Raw genomic sequence first — 20057 nt, forward strand, 5'->3', positions numbered from 1 at the left:
TTAGAGATGTTTCAATGACTTTTACACAACCTTCATTACGTGGCAAAACAAAGATGGCGGATAGACGCTAAGATCAGCAAATTTCGCGAGGTGTTTATGGAGTTACTGCAATGAAAAATGTTCCACGTGGAAAGAAGTGACCCATTGCTTTTGAAATGACAACATGTCTTGATTTAGACTTAGAGTCTTTCTTTCATGGATCGCATTCTTGAGCCATTCAGAAGGATAATTTCCTTCTTATTTGGTAGAGGACAGCTGATTAATTCGAATTCCACGAGGGTGAAAGTAATTGTTCTTGTTTATGATTTTGAGATATATGTTTACTTTCTCTCTTTAATCGATAAGTTTAAGATGTTGTTTACTATGCAGTTAAATCTTCGGTGCTCGTCCGTCAACTGATTGCCTTGAGACCACGGCTTTTTTTTTAGAATAGTACGGAGCTATGCGGAAATCTAACCAATACTAGTTGCTTGTTAATTAAGCAGTCATTGTTACTCCGAAATTTCTGGTGTAGTCATTCATAAATTTGTTCTCAAACTTTCCATAGGAACAGCTAACCCTCCAAAAATACCCACAGTTTTTTTAATTGATTGCTAACAAAAGATAAGTACAATAAACCCAAATTTTTCTAACTAGTCAGGCACTTGATAAGAGACCTGAGTTTGCAATTAAGGGTCGTCCACGGTCAGTCACAAATCTCTTAAGCGCTGTTTTCACACTATTGTAGTAAAGGTAGGGTGTCTCACGAGATTTTTTCATTTGATTTCTAGATATCATTTTCTGATGTGAAGCTCACATCCGATGCAGAAGAAGACATGGATAGGATATTGAAGGCTTACAAATATCCCCTTCAAGTTCAGCAGTTTATTCTAGAAGGTGTGCCAATAAAGCAATTAATATTGATTAGTAATATTATTATTTATTACACGACTCGGGCAGTCAGAGGGCCAATAACTAAAATCAACCAATCAAAATGCTCTATTGCCGGTCCAATATTCTCTAAGTATTGGACCGGGCACTGTCCCAAATGATACCGCACTTGTGTCCCTTTGAACTTCAGTCGTATAATAAATCTCTTATTAACCAAGCTTGCTCGGGACCGTACTGGAAGAATATCGGCCCTCAGTCTTTTTTGTACGGACCTCGCTGCGCTCGGTCTGTACTGTAAAGACCTCAGGCCAATATTCTCCCAGTACGGCCCTCGGGCTTGTTTAATAAGATATATTTATCATTCGTATGTTTATTAAAAATAATGAAAAGACGAGGAGTACAGTTACTCCCCTCAAAAGAATGCCTGTGTGCTTATCCATTGCAAGGTTGTGTCCAGCATTTCATTTGACTTCCCAGACAGTTCATGCCTGACCATTCATCTGCAATATCATCATCTTAGTCACCATCATCATTGTTGTTATCCTTACGGTCACCATCATCTTCACAACAGTAGAATCAATCATGATTCTCCCCTTTATTGTCTGGTTGACTGTATCTGGCAACATCTCCTGCTTGATTTCCTTCAGTCGATCAGCATTCAATCATTCAATATGTTTTTTTTTTCCTCCAAGGTAAACAGATTCATTCAATTCCAATTCAGCTTTGCTCCTTCTCAAATCTTAAAAAAATTGTTTTGAGTGGGAATCAACTGACTGATATTCCATGGTCAGTGATTTACCTTAGACAACTTTGTGAGCTTGATTTATCATTTAATGCCTTGGTAAGTACCTATCTGAAATAATTGTTATAATTTACTAATCAGCTACTCATTGATTGCAGTACCTAATATCAAATTAATATTTAAAATTTTTTTGGAAAACATTCAATATATTCTAAAGGCAGGCATCAATGAAGGTGTCCTCTGTTGATATTTTGTCTCCTTTTTGGTTGTTGGTTGATTTTTGTAACAAGTTCTAACAATTCAATCAACAACATGATTGGTTCGCTGTGTACCATGTTGAATGGACAGAAGAGAAAAACTGCCGACATCTGCCTTGATTACCGATGAACTGTCTTCCACCTACTGGTGTCCTCATATATGCCTACTTCCAAAATTAATGAAATCCCTGTTCACCATAATTTATAGTCAGTTGGGGTACTAGCATTGATTGAAAAGAAAAGGAAAAATGGGTCAAGTGTGCACCCACCCCTTTCCTAACCTAAGATTCACCCTAACCTGTTGTCAGTTGACTGTTGTATGGTTTAAGAGAGGGGTAAGTATGCAGTTGTTCAGACGCTAATGTTGGTAAGCAAAAAATGTTAGTGGCTGTGATATGATAAAATGTTTATTGACTGTATGTGTCAGATAAGGCTGGACGGGAAGATAATTTGTGCGTGTTCATAGCATGTAGACCCCATTGCATGTGGTTCATACATCATATTTTTCAGTCCAGCCATTCTACTTGGTCAATAAATACATGCTATTATATAGATGACAGCACCTGTGAGCAATCTGATACAAATCCTGAGTTCTGATTGAAGCGAAATCATTTTGCTATATAATAAATCCTTTATTGACCAAGTTTGTTTGGTCAAGATGGCTAGATTTTAGCCTCATTCTTCTTTTGCATTTTTATGAACCTCGACTTCATCTTGGTCCATAAAAATGCAAAAATATGAACATAGTCAATAATGCATATATATATTTTATTCACCCACCTGCTGGGTAATGTATTCAACTTATATGTTTGTTACTTCTAAAAGTCAAAGGGCTTTTGTTTCTCTCTCTTCTCTAGGAAAGTTTTCCAAGAATCATTGCACATATTCCAACTCTGGAAGTTCTTTCCGTCAGGTACTTACGAAAAGGGCAGAGGTTGACTGTTAGTAACCAGCTTTTATAAATACTCCTGTGTTTACTTTGCTAAGTCGTAACAATCAATCTTTGATTTGTTTCCTAATTGCAGGGGCAACTTTATTACTTATTTACCAACAGAGCTTCTCAACTTACAGAGTCTAACACATCTCGATGTTCAAGAGAATCCTTTAACATCACCTCCACCAGAAATCGTAGAACAAGGGTTACAATCCATTTTAGATTATTTAAAAAAGAGAAAAGGCAGGAAAAACTTATTTTGCAACTTCAAACCATGGTTTTGTGAGGACAAAAGCCCTGTTATTTTTGAAGTGTCTACGTTATTTGAACTCTCCATCAAGTAAGTATCGCTTCGTCTTGTCTAAGAATTTGAACACATTTCTGTTCTATTGTAACCGTTTGAACCAAAAAGTGATTGGTGACTAATTTCAGGCGATCTTTACCCAACCCAACCTAACCCAAACCCACTGGTTTTTTTCTTTTTTTTTTTTTTTTTTTTTTTTCACTCTGACGCTGCTATTTTTTTTTTTTCACTCTGACGCTTCGTTTACGTTCAATCGTTTTGTACCCAGCCGTTTCCTACCCAGCTAGGTCGATTCGTACCCAGTCAGTTGAGTGGTTTCGTACCCATACTAATGAAGTATGATTTCCTTGTTAAGTATTTATTTTGTTTAGTATTTAATCTAGTTAAGTAAGAATATAATCAACTAATAAACGAATTTATTACCGTTAATAACAAAGGGAGAAATATTATCAATCTTACACCAGCTGTTCACAAGTATAAACAATAGACTGTTCTTTTAAAAATACCACACTTAACCTTCACGGCGTTCGGTGATGAGTGAGTGTCTTTATTAAAAAGGTCACAACAGGCACGTAACAGAATTTTGCTCGTATCTTACTCACTTGACTCTACTATCTTGTCGTACACAACAATCGACATGAGGTATTTGGAATTAATGTTTGGGTACTATGGATGAGTGGGTATGAATCTACAAGCGGTTCGGGTACGAAACGACTCAAACTGGGTACGTTAGCCCTTCGTCAGAGCGAACCCATACCAATAATACTGACGAAGACCTAACGCTCGAAACGTCAGCTTTTTAACTCTTTACGGTGGCCAATTTACAATTTCAGCTTAATTAATAAAACCAAATTACCTTGTTACCCCCACCGACGCAGCACCACAGTTTCTTTAGAAACTTACCTCATTTATTTAAACTGGGTATGAATCGACCTAATTTGGGTACAAATCGACTGGGTACGAAACTACCGTCGGTACGAAATGAGTGGATACGAAACGAGTGGGTTCGAAACGACTGTCGGTACGAAAGGAGTGGATATCGCCCTCGCAAGTCTCTAACGAATTGATGACTGTTTACACTTCCAGGTGTATTCTTGACTGTCATATCGACTTTCTTAGTGCGGGTCACATACCACCACGACTGAAATCAAATCTTGAAGAAGACAGAAAGCAGGAACAAAGCTCTATTTTTATATGCAAGTGCAACGTGTGTAAGAAGTATTTCTCCAATAAGTTACAATTTGAAATCCACGACTGCTCGCCGGTTCAATGGCAAGCGATATCACTCTCGAACTAGCTGGTTACGTTACCTTAGTTTCGTAAACATAAAGTCATTATATTGCGAATAAATTTCCAGGTAGATAGGTGGGAAATAAAAGAGGAGCCATTTTGTTTAATAGCAGAGCAGCTGTTTGACCCTAAAAGATATGACCGCACTGCCTAAATTACAATGATATCTATCAGGGCATGAATAGCCTGCGAGAAGGCCCTTATTAGCAGCGCTTCAGGGTGCGCATTTCATCACCTGCGATAATCTTTAAGCTTTGAGCAACGTGAGCTGGTGAGAGGTCTGTAAGTGCTCTGGCACTGATGACTTAAAGTGCCAGACCCCCAGCAAACCACTACCTTACTCGACTTAACTCTTCCCGCAGGTGGAGAAACGCACTTACAGCGCTAAGGAAAATAGGCCGCTCGCACGCTAGCCCATGAAAATTGTTTTGTCGTGATACTGGGAGCCGCGCAAAATACGCCAGAGAGATTTGAAAACAGCTTTGTCATTTCAGTTTCTGTATAATATTTTACGCGGGAAATTGGCGCGCGGCAACACAGAAGTCACACATTGGGCATGCACGAGAGGATCCATTTTACCCGGCAGCACGCTCAATCGTAATGTGTTACGAAGCGCGAACAAACTTACACATCAACACCTTGTGTACTCATGGCTCAAAGATACTTAATTAAAAAGTTGAATATTTTCTTTACTCTTAGAGACTGTGTCTGTTAACGACGTCAGTGAAAGTTTCCATCGGCTATACTGATGCCGAGTGTACTGTTTTTGTATGGTTCACCAATCTATCTGACCTGGGAACACTTTGACCCTGCACAAATCAACAAATGAAAATAGCTGAGGTAGTTGAAGATATATCATTTATTCTTTTATAAGCTTAAAGTAGACCGCTGAACAGGTGCGCTCATTTGCGTTTTCAGGCGAGAGATTCGGCAAGCGCGAGACGAACGCGATGGGTGTGTAAAACAAGGAGAGGGGTAGTCCTTCCCTTGGCCGTAAACAGCGCTTGCCATTATATTAAGAATAAGCTATGTTTACAGTCGGTATCTTACTCAAAACAGTCACGTGTCAGTATTTGTGTGACTCCGTCCCGCCATGTCCGAATCCTCCTGGACCGAACTCTGAAGCGTAACAAGGGTTATGACAGTATGGCTGGCCCTTGCGCTGAAAAGCAAAATGCACGGTTACCACTCGGAGAAGATCAAGCGAATATATTAAATCCTTCACGGACCTTAGCTCAAAGGCACTCTCTCCAGCTTAAATTATTTTTAGAACATAGCTAGCAGAACCGCGCAATCAAATTCAATATTTGTAAGCGTGCTCAAAATCCCGATAGTGCACGCTGCCAGCGTCAGCAAATCGCTTCGCCAGAAATTTTTTTTTCGCGCGAGCGGCCGATTGTTAGCGCGGGAAAAATAATATATTTCGCGACAATAATGGATACAAACAGAAACTCGGCCTACTAGTCCGAAAACGAAGACAATGTTTCGACCTTTTCCCTTGGGCTAGAGTTCTTAAATGAGGCAGTAAAAGAGAAAAACAAAGGAAAAGGAGACTCGGCATCAGCGCCGTCACGATTCGCTTCAACTGATATCGTTGTCCATTTTTCCCGTCGGATTTGATGCACAATTCTACCGGCTATGTTCCAAAACAATTGGTTCATGCTTTCAGCTGTGCACTATCGAGTTATGGAGCACGTGGGAAGTTTGGAGAGCACTCAAGAAGCCAGAGTTGCCCTCGGCTATCGCCTCGGGCAACTCTTACGCTTCTTTCGTGCTCTCCAAACTTCCCGCGTGCTCCATAACTCGATAGTGCACGCTAAAGCATGAACCAATTGTTAATTAGACCAAAGATTAACCTCGCTTACAGGGTCTCTCTTCTTCCTGTTCACCCTCCCCTCCCTGCAGCGGGAAGGGGGGGAGAGCGACCCTGGAGACAAGTATAACTTGAGGTGTCTGATATTAGGGACTAACACGCGACATTGACTTCACCACAGGCAGGGAAGCTTGGGGAAGAGGAGGCTTAAGTTCTCTTAGACGAAAATCCCCTACCCTTCAGAAAATGTCGCCAGTTACCTTAAATGATTATTAATCTCCCTTAGGCACTTAACTTTTTTAATGTAAATACCCTCAATACTTTCTTATTTAGCACCTCTTTACGATCGTAAGAATTTTCCAATGGTGCAGTTCACTATCTCTGTTCATTTTGTATATGAGCAATGGAGTCTCATTGTTTCCTGATAAAACGAGAAGTCTCCAAGTCGCAACTCTGAAGGCTCGCTTCCTTCGATGGCTGACTTTTCTATAAAAATTCATGTTGACTCACCCCAGGTATAGGTAACATGATTAAAAAAAATGTGAATTTTTTTAGGTGAGGTTTGCCACCTTTAGCTTAATTATAGGTAAATTAGTTCAAGTCACGATATCCGATATTATATATAAACAAAAGCGAACTTTCAGATATTTTTTGTATTGAATAGTGCATCAAATCGGAATCGTAGCTTTTCAAAGCAAAAAGTGCCTTAAATAGTGGGGAAAAGTGCAGTAACCCAACAGACCTCGGCGTGACTTCCTCTCGCAAGCTGTCTGCCACATTTCTTGCATTTCAGACACAAAGGATGATACCAATTTCCGAGCGACTCTTTTTTCTCGCCTGTCAAAGAAATGGTAGATGTGGATATGAGATCGTGGCCATATAAAAACAAAATCTTGGATTTTTTTTTTTTCCATTAACAAAAAACGTTCTAAGAACGTTTTTCATTTAGCGCCAGAAGCATCGATAAAAATCAAACGTGACGAAGAATTCTCTAGCTTTGATCATTCGTTCACATAGCGTATGCAAAATACCATTCAGGAAGAGCCGCGTCAAAGTCAAAACAGATTCCAAATTTTCAAATGATCGACTGAAAGTTGAAAGTATATATACCCATGTAGACGGTCTTGTCGCAAGTTGGACACTTCCGCGACATGGTCCAGAAAGATTCTTGTTCGTTCTAAAAGCAGATTTAAGATGCTTTCTTCCTGGTTGTAAAATCAAGATCGCTTGGCATTTTCCCAACACGCACCTGCCTGTTGTTACGGTCAATTTGAATACAAATTGCATATATTTTCGCCGTGTGATCACCTTTTTCATCCAATAAGAATGCGAGTGGGTAACGCGTCCAACACGAGGGGAAAGAGAAGGAAAGTACGAGATAGATAAATTTTGAATGAGCATCATAATTTAGCTATTTGGTTTATACACCTAACTTGTCTCGTTCTGGATAATAAAATATATAGTTTTCCCATGCAGTAGACTGTCCCTCCTTTTCGGCGAAATCCGTCGCGCGAGTAAAACAAAAATTCAGCTGAAAAGAAAATGATGTTAGTGCTAACATCAATCTTTTTTTCGCTGAGTTTTTTTACTCGCGCGACGAGGAAATTGCTCGTAGTCTACTTGCCCAGGGCCTTTTTTCAAGAAAATTTTTATGGACAAGTTATGTTGAATACGAGCTTGCAAGATTTTTACAACGAACCTTTCACGAGTTTATGAATAGCCTATATAAAATAACGCACACTAGTTACAGTATCCTTTTCCTTTTTCTTTTCTTAGTAATTCCACTTGTACGAGACGAAAGGAAAGAAGAACATTTTAGCAAACACTTCTTTTCAAAATGAGAACATCATTGATCGCAAATTTTTGTGAATAAAATTACATGAACATCTATTAATGTTTAAGAGTTCTTTTATGGGCATTATGCGTTCTCAAAATTAACATACGAAATAACACAGGATCATCCATCTGTATCTCGAGGTTTCAGAATTTTAAACTGAATTAAAAATCGTACAAACCGTTCTTAAGACTAAAAAATGAAACGCAACAAATACAAGAGGTTGAGTATAAGAAAACGTTGATTTAAAAACGTTGATACATAGATTATGACAGTCTAGCGACTGAAGATGTCGCCACAGATTAAGTTGTGCGCTTGAAAGCATAAAATAAACTTGTTTTGTCATGAAAACAGTTGATTTGTCAAAGGCCTCTCGCAGAGTCGATCATTCAACAGAGAGGACTGAAAAAGCGTGCTTTGTTATACTCAGTATGGTGTGTATTGTGTCGAGACTACGCCCAGCGGCGTGTTTCTAGACTGCGAGCACGAGTGTTCCTTTGCCCGTGGATGAGGCCTTGAACAACGCCAGCCGGCGAAAAGTCTGAAAGGGGTCTGATAACTAATCAGTCCTCGTGAACTCTCTCTCCTCGACACGTCTCGAATCTCCCCGCGCGCGGAAAAACGAGTGTCCTGCGGCGCAGTGTATACCGGTATCCCACAACCCTCCTTGGTCTTACACTTAACGTTGAGTCAGCCCCACGCTTCTCGGATTTACGTAGGCTCTGTATTAACCTCCGGAAGGGGGAGGGTAACTTTTCCAGCCAAGTGCCTCGATAGGATTGATTAGAGAAGCGGAGTCAGACTGTCTTCAAGGCTTAAAAGCCTTTCTTTCAATTCACATCTATTTAAAAATGTGCCTTATTCTTTATTATCTGCATACTACCGCCAAAACGATTCACATGTACTTCAGAGGCATGTTTCGATTGTGTCTTAAAGCAAAACTGAACTAATAATTGCGCCCGATCGGGGGAAAGGAAAATGTCAGACCCACTCAGTGCGCATTTCGATTGAGTGCAGCGAGTGTGAAATCTAAGTAACCACAACGACCAATCAGGACAAAAATGTCACATGACAAGAAGCCAGCCAATGAGAACTCAAAGTAGAGACAAGCGGACCGACGGAAGCACGGGAAAATCCACTGCTGACCAGGCCGCGATTGGTTTCAGTTTCGCATTTGATTGGTTGAGAGGTGGTGCATCAATGAGAACTCAAAGTAGAAACAAGCAGGCCGATTGAAGCGCGGGAAAACCCACCGGTGACTAAGCCACGACAAGTTTCAGTTTTGCATTTGATGGATTGAGTGGAAGGCGCGAATTTTCATGGGTTATAGTAAAGCAAGACCAATGCATTCCTGGATAACACTTTGACTGGCCCAACTGAAAATTCCTCTATGACAAAAACTGTTTGAAGCGAGAAAACTACGTTTGAGCAATTCGCGATTGGATTTAGCTTTGAATTTGAGTACATATTATACTCCAAGTGGAATACTGTGGCATTTTATCTCCAGAGGTACATACATACATAGGTTAATTGACCACTCCCCATAGGGGCTTTTCAGAGCCGACACCCACCCATCCCACCCAGGGGAGGACATCCACCACACAGTAATCTCGTGCGTGAGAAATTAACGTCTCCTACCCCTAACCCTGCAGGAGACGGGGCCTTCGGCTTATTCGTCCTTATCCCAGAAGACTAGAATATATATCCATTTCTTGATTATAGAAAGGTAGCAAATTCTCCTCACTTATTTTAAGACCATGAGTATTGGTCCCCTCGCAAACCTCTCACCAAGCTTTATTTGTTCTTAGCCGCGAACTTTTACGCGGGCTAAGAAACGTTCGTGGCGCAGCGCGGATGAGGGTACGCTTACAAGGTCCAATCCTTCCTCCCTCCTCCCTTCCCCCACTCTACTGTAAAATGACGGACTCTGCCATAAAGTAACCTTTATTTTGTCAACAACCTTTATTCTTGTATCACTCCAAAAAGTGAACAAAGGTATATTCGTAGAGAAACTGTATCTTTAACCAAATTGCACTCTCTCCCCAACCTGTAAAAGGGAAAAAAAAACACTAATAATTGTATAAAGCTTCACAAAATTACAATCATGTCTCTCACAAAGTTTTCTTTTTCTACTGAGCCCAGCCCATGGACACTTAGATTAACCCTCAGTGCCCTAACATCTAAGTGCATATTCTCAGCACTGTTCTCTATACTTTTCCTATGGTACTGACAAAGCGAATTTGTTAACAGATCAAACGCTTCCCCTTTTAGCATTCCCTTTCGTTATCCTTCTGACCTCAATGTTTGATTTGGGGGTGAGGAGAAATTAGATACGAATCAGTCTTGTGGGGTTAACGGGTGTAAAGGCGAGAGAACAATAGGACACATAATCCCCCACTAGGTTCATCTGCCTAAACCAACCCCAACCCACCCATTCCATCCCAGGGGAGCACATCCAGTACAAAGTAATCTCATGCCTGGGAAATTAACGTCTCCTACCCCTAACCCTGCAGGAGACGGGACCTCCATTTATTCGTCCCTATCCGAGAAGACTAAAATACCTAACCATTCCTTGATGTTATAGAAAGGTAGCATATTCTTCTCAATTATCTTAAGACCTCGAGTGTTGGTCTGGCCGGGGCTCAAACCCTCAAACCTCCTGCACAACAGTCCAGCGCTCTATCCATTGAGCTAACTAGAATGCTTTGGAGCCCTTTTTTTAGCCCATGAATATGTCTACCAGCACTCTTGAGCTGTGACCAATTCAGTCCAGATAGCTGGGGAAAAAGTTAAGGTAACTAAATTTAATTCATGGCCAAGAGCCAAATATTTTCCTGTCCTGCCTGACCTAACCCAGTCAATAAGCAATTTATCATATGACCGTCATTCTATCTTTTTTTTTTCTTTCTTCTTAAGTTTGCAGCTTGCCGGTTTAAGTTATTGCAGATGGCCCCCATGTGGAAACTTTATGCCTAATCTTTTTCCTATGTGCGCACAGTGCCATAGGGGGTCATTTGATAATTATGTTTATGTACCTTGGAATCTCACTTACCAAAATGCTACTCATGGATGACAGCTTAGCAATCTCAGTTGTATGTGTGTGATTCTGTTCCACCATGACCAAACCCTTTAGGGCCAAACAAGTGACTGTAACATGGGATATGGCAGTATGGTTTACCACCCTTCTACAAATATCCAAAAAATAATTATCTGAGCAAAATCTGTTTAAGACACAGTGTCATGCAACTTTAGAATCAAAAGGGTTGCACTGACACTCCGACTTCAGTCACTGAGTTGAGTTCTTTGACCCTTTCACACTCAAGATCTCTTTAGTAATTCTCCTTACTGTCTGCCATACAATTCTTATAATGCTAGTTTGGAGAATTTGGTATTGGATCAACCAAAAATTCTGTCTTGTCACTCAGGGGAGTTAAAGTTGAACATGACACTTTGCTGCCACAGTGTTACTTTCCTAAGGGGTGGGGTGGGGGCTGCTAAGGACTATCCAGCCATCCCAGAGATGTGGAGCAACTGCTAGTAATTTCATGTGTGTGGAGAAAATGAAAAGCATCATTAATCTGTTGTTTTCAATTAGTATTTTGGCACTGTAAAAAAAGAAAAAAAATGCAAATTTATTTAAGAAGTGGGGTGGTGAGGAGGTGCAATGTGTTCTATACCCACTCTACAGGAAATCATTCACTTTGGGGAAAGTGTGGAAAATGTGAGGTTTTACTGGAATTTCCCTTAGGTTGGGGTGGAGGTTCAAAATGTTAAAAAAAAAACAACAGAAAATGAAAAAAACCTTAGGGAACAAAGGAGAATAAGAAGTAAAATTGGAATTTCCCTGAGGCAGGGTTGAGGATTCACATGAAAAAAAAAAACCTTTGAAGCACATCAGAAGAGTACAAAGAAATAAAAGAATTTCCTTCAATAAAGGATGGAGGTTTAATTGAAAATACTTTGAGGGAAAATAGGAAGCTAAATTAGAATTTCCCTCAAGGTAGAGATGAGGTACAAATGAAGAAGAGGGAGAAATAAAAATGTGAGGGAAAGAGGGAAGGTATGAACCAAACTTAAAATTTCCCTCACAGCAGGTGGAGATATAAATTAAAACAAAAAAAAAAAAGAATGAGAAGGCAGATTTGAGGTTTAAATGGAAAAAAAAAACGGAAGAAAAAACCTTTGAGGGAGGGAAGGAAGGTATGTCGCACAATTGGAATTCCCCTCAGGGTAGGGTGGAGGCCCTAGTAAAAAAAAAAAGAAAAACCTTTGAGAGAGATTTAATGAATATTGTACAGGAAACCATTAATACAATTGATCAGATCAGTGGATTCAGCTTTGAAAACGATTCAGATTCAAGGCACATGAATTCAACAGATTATAAAATTTTTCAAGCAAAGGGGAATTGACTGTACCCTTGATTCATAGCTCTCCTGTGGAGAGGTTTAAAATTCTTAATTTACTCCATTGTACTATAAATCATAGACAGCCCCTGTAATCTTTTAATTGTTTTACGGCACAAAACGACAAAGACTGAACCACAATTGATGCATGACAAACTCGAAGAAGAACGCGTAAGAATGCAAATTCGAATTTCCGATTGGCTGAAAGATGCCAATATTTCAACCTCGGACATGACAAAAACTTAATTACAAATCGTAGTCAAAATGTTCACAAACAACTGTTTATCTTATCAAATTGAAGGTGTGCAAAAGGGAATTCGATAATTCTAATTAGACAATGGAGTTCATTTTAATCACCCCTGTTTAAATTAACTTTAGATAAATTCTTTAAATTCCGAACTTTAAAACGAAAACCGCAGCACAAGATGGGTTGAAAGGAAACAGACAATGTACCTCTGCATGACCACCAGAAGACAACGTTTTCCCGCATTTTGCACATTTTAAACAAGCCCTGTGCCAGTCTTTTCCTATAGAAGACACTTTTTCAGCTGAAAAATGAGTAAAAGAGAGAGAGTTTTCGATTACAGACGGGTTTCACACGCGATAATGTGATAGATCAATAAATCCATGATCTTTTTTCGCCACAGACAACTATTTCAATTAGTTTAACAATCTTCGCTACACAGACTTTGTTTAACAGTTTACTGTTAATCTTGGAGGCCTATCATGAGGCTTTGACCAATAAACTAAGTAGCTAAGCTTACGTTGGCTTGCGGATAGAAATGAGCAACAATACCGAAAGAAAATTATTCGTATACGAAGACTCTGCATGAAATGATATCCCGACCTGCGTAAGCCAATCGTTTTCCAAATCTGTACGTATTGTTATTCCTTCATTTCAGCTACTGTACAGGATTTTGACGACAATTCTCCAACTGCAGCGTCAAATTAGGAGTCCACAAGTCAAAACTGATGAAATTCAAAGCGAAGAAAGAGAAGAGGACAAAACAGATACTGAAAAAAATAAATATTACGTTGACAGAAATTTGAACAGCGCGCGTGCCGTTTTCATGCGAGTTGTGTTGATGTAAATAAACCCCACGGGAGCGAACGAAATATTGAATCTAGGGGATCTTTAACTTACCGAAGTACACTTCTTTGCCGCAAGTCGGACACTTCGTCATTTTGGAGCAAATGCGGTAAAAAGAGGCGCTCAAGAATGTAACAAAACAGCAGCAAATTACTCGTGACGTTCAAGACACGGGAGCTTTCGTTTGTAGTAAATATCCTATCCCATGATCACAAGGGAGCAAGCAATGTGAAGGTAACAGGGAAGAAACAGGGAATGAAAGGGTGCGGCTGATAGAAAGAGGGTCAATTTTGTTCTTCACGTAAGTCTTTCATGTTGTTGTGGTCACTCAGAATGTGCAGCCTTACGAAAATCTTCCTTTTTCCTTAATACGTGTGACCACATGAATTAAGAAAAAGTCACTGTAGTCATAGCAGGTAGGTTTACTGACTTCGACAGAAGACGTAAAACTAAAATAAACCGAAAAAGTACACTAATGACATATGCGAAAGTTCGTCACACGACGCTACATAAAAAACACGTAAAAACAATTCGAAATGAAATACAATAGGGAAACTAATTAAGCTTAGAACACAAAATACACTTATTTACCTTGTCCAGCCTTTGGGATCGCGAAATGGACCACAAAAAACGCGCCAAATAACCGTAAATCTTGTAAAGGTTTGAATCAGAACTAGCTTACGATCCGCGAGAGAAAAACACATCGCTCACGTGATCGAAAAATTGCGCGAAAACTTAACCGAGCACGGACTGGGCTAGCTACAGTCACAATACAAATCTACCGGAGTTTGAAGGGAAAAACAGCCAACTCTTGTTTTAACCAAAGGCATTAAAATCGAGAATCAAGAGATTATCTAAGGTTGAGAGGTTAGCTGTGCTAAATCTTGATAAATACGTCGCTTACCGTTTCCAAGAGGTCACAAGCTGATCTCAGAAATTACACATATTAAAAATAAACCAACAAAGCGACAGAGTGCAGTTGTCTTTATTTAGGATATTTAGTGGTAAAAGCTTCCAAACACAAATTTGTCAAAGTGCTAATCGTGCCTTGGGTGTGATTGGTGTGTCAGTCATCTCTGAACTGAACCTGTGGATTAGAAATTCAAAAGTTTGCTCGATGTCAACTTTTCGTGGGACACAGTCTTATCCTATAGTCTCTTGCAGGTGGGATACACGTTAATTTATCTATTTATTGTTGTTTCTGTTTTTTTTGTTGTTTTACGTTTTTCTGGCAAGCGCAGACAGGCGCAAGACTTTCCCCTCGCGTTTGTCTGGAAAACGATGGGGAGGGGGGGGGGGTAGATGCACTCATCCCACGGGATTCTCCTTTTCGTATGAAGGTGTAGCCAGGGCTTGGATATTTCCGCCCCCAAAAAGGATTGTGAATTGCATGTGGGGATTCGTACGGTGGCCCAAAACTGTCACGGCAATTTCAATTTGGCCACGGCAATTTCAATTTGGCCACCGCAATTTCAACTTAGCCACGGCAAATTTCAATTTGGCCACAGCAATTTCAATTTCAATTTATTCACGGCAATTTCAATTTGCTCACGGCAATTTTAACTTGGCCATGGCAATTTCAATTTGGCCACGGCAAATTTCAATTTCAATTTACTCACGGCAATTTCAGTTTGCTCACGGCAGTTTCAATTTATCGTTATGTTGTAGTGTTTCCGTAACATGTAGAGAATTTCCTGATACTCGTAACCCTTAAAAAACAAGGATTCTAAAGTCACTCTTAGGTTTACCGCCATCCTAAACCGCTATGCGTTTTTACGCGCAAGTTCTACTGGAATTTTTTAGTAATTCCGCTGACATCTGGTCATATTAAAATTGAAACTGCCGCGAGCAAATTGAAATTGCCGTGAGCAAATTGAATTTGCCGTGAGTAAATTGAAACTTCCGTGAGCAAATTGAAATTGCCGTGAGTAAATTGAAACTGCCGTGAGCAAATTGAATTTGAAATCGCCGTGGCCAAGTTGAAATTTTGCCGTGGCCCAGTTGAAATTGCCGGGAGCAAATTGAACGTTTCCGTGGCCAAATTGAAATTGCCGTGACCAAATTGAAATTGCCGTGACACATTTGGGCCCCGTAGATACGCAAGCTCACACGCGTGTGTCTGAACGTCAGGAGGTTAGCCCCTTTTTTTATTCGAGCTCCTATTGGCTATGTGCAATGTTAAACTTTTTTCTGATTTGCTGTTGAGATTAACGACAATCAATCGAAATACACCCTGTCGGTAAGAGTGTTGAAATACATCCCTACATTGTCTGTCCATCAATGCGTGGTGCTTGTTGGGTTCCCAGGCTCTCATGGGCGCTGCAAAACGAGCTGCGAGTTTTGAGCCCGCCAGCAATGAAAACGTGGGAGAGGCCAAGGAGGAAAACGAGGGTCGAAACACGAAATTATTTCTCGTGCCAGATCCTTCACAGAACTCTCTCACGCTCGCTTCGTTCGCTGCTTGTGCTACAGCTCTAACGAGAGCCGACTCGCAGGCTAAGCGCGTGCAATTACAGATAGCCACAAACAAGACTCACCTGAAGAGCACAGTGAAATTAGTATTTATGTGACTCTGTTCCACCGTGACCAAAACCTCCTGGGCCAAACAAGGCAGCGTAGCATGGCTTATTGCAATATGGCTTGCCTCCGTGCTGGAAAATTATCAAAAAGATACGTTCATATTTGCCATACAATCCCGGATTTGGGGGCTATTGTACACTATTGATGCCTTGATGCGGCGAAAACCTTAGCCTGCGTATATAGTGGTTTTTGAGTGCGCTTCGATGTGTTGAGAAGCGGAGCTGCGCAAACGAGCGGGGCTTGGGACATACATACATCTTTATTTAACAATGCAGGTTAGAAAGATTGGCAAGACCGAAGTCCTGATGTGGACCTGCCTAACTACAAATTAACTACAATCACAAAATATATAATAAAAATTGGAAAAACAGAGTGAAATTACTTCTTAAATACAATTCTAATTAGACAAGTTAAATACAAATCAATATTAAATTTACAATTAAATTTAGAAGTGCCAAGATTATATACAGAAAAGTATAGAAAAATACAGAAGTATAGAAGGTATAGAAATACAGAAGTATAGAAAAATACAGAAAGTCATCGTGTTTCATTGAAACACAGCAGGAACCTTTGGCAAAATTTATGCTATTGAGAAGATGCTTGTTAGCCTTAAGCTTAATCTTAAACAATCTTAAGTTAGCACATTCCTTGACATGATGGGGAAGAAGATTCCATACCAAGGCGGCCCTGTGTTTAAAAAGAAGACCTGCCAATTTCAGATCTTGGTCTTGGCACTTCTAAATTTAGAGAATTTCTTAAGATGTAATTCGTTTTTGCCTTAGAAATTAAAATATTTAGATTCTCGGCATTTAAGCTATGATAGGATTGATAGGTCAGAACCAGCCGTCTTTTAACATAATACAAAGAAATGGGATTTCATTGCCTCAATTTCTTGATCTCGTCAGCTGGAGTGGTCATAGATAGCTTGCAAACAATCCTAATTGCTCTCATATGAATACGTTCAATATCCTCCATAAGTGATGGGGAAGCAGAGCCCCAAATAACACTATTATATACAACACTAGGAATAATCGAATTGAAATAAATAGATTCCAAGATGGACTGAGGCAGGAAATTGATTCGCTTCAAAACAGCCAATTTCTTGTTAAATAACATACAAACATTCCTAATATGATCCTGCCAAAATAACTTATTGTCTATAGTTAAGCCAAGACACTTAGATGAAGACTTGAGCTCGATGGTCTTGGTGCCATATCTTAAAGTTGGCAGAGGGCCTATAAAGGTGGATCTAGACATTATCATCGGATATTGAAATTCGAGGTTCTTCTAATTTTCGCGCCTCCATGGCCTTTACTTTCATCGAACGTCTAGTAGACCGCCACCTGTGCGGGCCAAGAACACCTGCCTTGTGGTATCTGTGTAACTACGACCTCGCGTTATGATGAACACATTCTGTCAAAATCAACCTCTGTCTCAAGTACACATGCGCACCCTAATCGGCTATAGGGTTAACTCGTTCCCAGTCGTCTTGATAACACGTCGGGAACGGGAGCGCCATATACGGTGAAAACGGAGAATGCGTTACCTCTGCCTCTGCTTTTCTCTCTCCTATTTCCAGTGCCTCTCGAACTCCCGCGCTGCGCGCGTCTATGAAAAAGATGCGCAGAAGACAGGTCTTAAGTCTGGCGCGATGACGCGCAACGATCGTGAAACAATTTTTATTTCAGAGAGGGTACGTGCTCGCTGTCCGTTCCTTCCCAACAACGCGCAGTTGTCAATTAAATGAGAAATACACAATAGTTTCTAGCACTTTCTATTTATCTTAATGATAGTCCCTAAACAGACGCTTATATGGAAAATTCCTGAAAGGAATATTCTGAATACCATAAAGACTAATTTTGACAACAAGGGAATTTTGAAAACTCCTCGACAAATTTAAAACGGAAAGCTCTTACCTCGGAATGACCTCCAGAATTCAGAGTCTTGTTGCATTTTTCACATCTCAAACATGGCCTATGCCAGTCTTTGCCAAGCGAAGTCACCTTCTCAGCTGAAACCCAGAAAAATGAATTACGTCAATTGCCGCTCCACTGCACAGAGGAGTGTCTACAAGCGATGATCCAGTATCACGGACCTCACTACTTAAGTTTTCTGTGCAATTAATTCGAAAACCTCGTACATGTACAAAGATTTAGAATTATCGCATGAATAGTTCCCATGTACAATTCAGTCGTCGAATTTGGTTATTCTAATATTATTTAGTGGATTGGATATCTCCACCAGACGGTGGATTGGATATCTCTCTTTCCAGACAGAGAAGACGACGAAAATACTGGTTTCCAAGATTCGAGCGACTCGTTAAAAATTCTGGTTACCTTCTATACTTTCCTTGACCCGTTTGAGCTAATTAAGGCTCTTAAGATTGAAAGAACGCTCTACTGGGGCTAACTAGAGAATAAGCCAGAGATGATGGGGCTTCCCGATTAGTGGCCAAAAGTCTATCCTAACATGCAAAACCCACAAACGCAATGGCACTCTTCCAGAAATCCAGTTCGACAAACCTTCCAATTTTGCCTGATAATAATAATAAACTCAATTTAAATCTCTCCACAAATACCGCAGTTTGTTTTGTTTTGTTTTGTTTTTTTTCACGATTAGCTGAATATCAACAGTTAAAAGCTACACAAAAGGGGGTCCCGTTCCGACAAAAGCAAATTCATGAAAAATATTGAGGGTGAAAATTGCTCCAAAGTTGCAGGCATTTGCCAGCATCTTTCGAACAGGGAACACATTTCATCCGACCCTTCGTTTTAGAAGCTCCAGCTGGAATTAAAAAACCAAATCGAGGAGGATTCAGCCTTTCCGAAAAATTCGAACTGAATGGGTCACCTTGTCTAGTATTTTTTAACCTCCATGTCGCCTCTCGAAATAAAGTTGTGAAGCAAACTTACCCGCTCCCAACTGTAGCTGTAACGACGAAAAGAAGACTATACTTACCAAAATAGACTTCCTTGTTGCACTTGGGACACTTCGGCATTTTAGCTGAAAGAGATGAGGAATTAGTCGACCTTGAGTTTGCGAGACGAAAGCGAAATAAGCTCTCAAAACATCTGCATAATGCGATAATTATTTAGAGCTCAAGTTACCTTGCCTTCTCTTGAGTTATGCAGGCGTAAGCAGCAAAAGAAACTGTATATTAGAGGAGTTAAGAACTGTTTAGTTTTTGTTATTGAAAGGTAATTCTTTGAACTTTTGCCCTTCACCTTCATTCGAGCGTTCGGAGCAATTTCAGAGTACTCGGCCACTTTGGTCCAAATTTTTTTAAGTCTACCATATTTTCAGCGCAGCCTTGGGATTTTCACTGCGGGTGAGTAACAATTTTCGTCTGCACAATACAGCAAAATAAAGAAAACAAACCTTTTCGACGTTTAGGGTGTTCACAAGCTGACTAAGCCTCTCGACTTGTACCCTCGGTGTTATTCACACTTCTGGCAGCGACCCCAAATCATTAATGGCAAAATTTCCATTTCGAAAGCTCTTCATATGCAAATAAACAAAGAGATGAAAACAAACACAGCAATCGTGCCTTTGAAATATGCATGACGTAGACGTGAATAACTTCTTACAATTTTTTTTTTGTTATTGTTGTTTTTTTATGAGTCTAGACAATATTATTGGCGCTATATGAAGCCTTCAAACTTCTTCTAGATATAAAAAAGTTATCGCGTCACAGGAAAACAACCAAAGTCTTTTGAAAAGTTGTTGTTGAAGTTGAAGTTCATTTATTTGTTTAAGCAGGTTGATTAATTTGGCAGCAGTATTAGCTGATGTGGACCTGGTGTCCTAACCTACCCATCCCACCCCAGGGGAGGACATCCATCACACAGTAATCTCGTGTGTGGGAAATTTACGTCTCCTGCCCCAACCCTGCAGGAGACGGGACCTCCATTTATTCGTCCCTATCCGAGAAGACTAGAAT

The 20057-nt window shown here is 40.1% G+C and overlaps 4 protein-coding genes across 8 annotated transcripts; 1 reads left to right on the forward strand and 3 right to left on the reverse strand.

The window, feature by feature from the left end:
• Positions 1-27: 27 nt before the first annotated feature.
• LOC111346986 (uncharacterized) lies at positions 28-5095 on the forward strand. Its single transcript, XM_088749736.1, has 6 exons — positions 28-285; positions 771-876; positions 1563-1711; positions 2727-2782; positions 2895-3143; positions 4194-5095. Exons 1-6 carry the CDS (start codon positions 196-198, stop codon positions 4402-4404), a joined length of 861 nt encoding a protein of 286 aa, XP_088605862.1. The 5' UTR covers positions 28-195; the 3' UTR covers positions 4405-5095.
• Positions 5096-5233: 138 nt separating this feature from the next.
• Positions 5234-7486, reverse strand: LOC111347000 (cysteine-rich protein 1). The gene is made up of 3 exons (XM_022954250.2): positions 7321-7486; positions 6953-7047; positions 5234-5559 (listed from the first exon to the last, which is right to left on the reverse strand). Exons 1-3 carry the CDS (start codon positions 7361-7363, stop codon positions 5464-5466), a joined length of 234 nt encoding a protein of 77 aa, XP_022809985.1. The 5' UTR covers positions 7364-7486; the 3' UTR covers positions 5234-5463.
• Positions 7487-9987: 2501 nt separating this feature from the next.
• On the reverse strand, positions 9988-14367 carry LOC148739297 (cysteine-rich protein 1-like). 3 transcript variants are annotated; one of them, XM_088749740.1, is made up of 5 exons: positions 13592-14367; positions 13295-13461; positions 12901-12995; positions 11097-11229; positions 9988-10091 (listed from the first exon to the last, which is right to left on the reverse strand). In XM_088749740.1, the coding sequence occupies exons 3-5, from the start codon at positions 12906-12908 to the stop codon at positions 10065-10067; spliced, it is 168 nt and encodes a 55-aa protein (XP_088605866.1). In that variant the 5' UTR covers positions 12909-12995; positions 13295-13461; positions 13592-14367; the 3' UTR covers positions 9988-10064. The 3 variants fall into 3 exon arrangements, with proteins under 3 accessions (XP_088605866.1, XP_088605864.1, XP_088605865.1); XM_088749738.1 differs by lacking the exon at positions 13295-13461; XM_088749739.1 differs by lacking the exons at positions 9988-10091; positions 13295-13461 and adding an exon at positions 12225-12288 and having other exon boundaries at positions 11157-11229.
• Positions 14368-14504: 137 nt separating this feature from the next.
• LOC111345902 (cysteine-rich protein 1) lies at positions 14505-19652 on the reverse strand. 3 transcript variants are annotated; one of them, XM_088749743.1, is made up of 6 exons: positions 19496-19638; positions 19225-19267; positions 19076-19120; positions 18034-18128; positions 16075-16188; positions 14505-14624 (listed from the first exon to the last, which is right to left on the reverse strand). In XM_088749743.1, the coding sequence occupies exons 3-5, from the start codon at positions 19113-19115 to the stop codon at positions 16093-16095; spliced, it is 231 nt and encodes a 76-aa protein (XP_088605869.1). In that variant the 5' UTR covers positions 19116-19120; positions 19225-19267; positions 19496-19638; the 3' UTR covers positions 14505-14624; positions 16075-16092. The 3 variants fall into 3 exon arrangements, with proteins under 3 accessions (XP_088605869.1, XP_088605867.1, XP_088605870.1); XM_088749741.1 differs by lacking the exon at positions 19225-19267 and having other exon boundaries at positions 19496-19652; XM_088749744.1 differs by lacking the exons at positions 14505-14624; positions 16075-16188; positions 19225-19267; positions 19496-19638 and adding an exon at positions 16364-17725.
• Between the last annotated feature and the right edge of the window lie 405 nt (positions 19653-20057).

The sequence above is a fragment of the Stylophora pistillata genome, chromosome 2 (assembly GCF_964205215.1).
Source record: "Stylophora pistillata chromosome 2, jaStyPist1.2, whole genome shotgun sequence".
NCBI lineage: Eukaryota > Metazoa > Cnidaria > Anthozoa > Scleractinia > Pocilloporidae > Stylophora > Stylophora pistillata.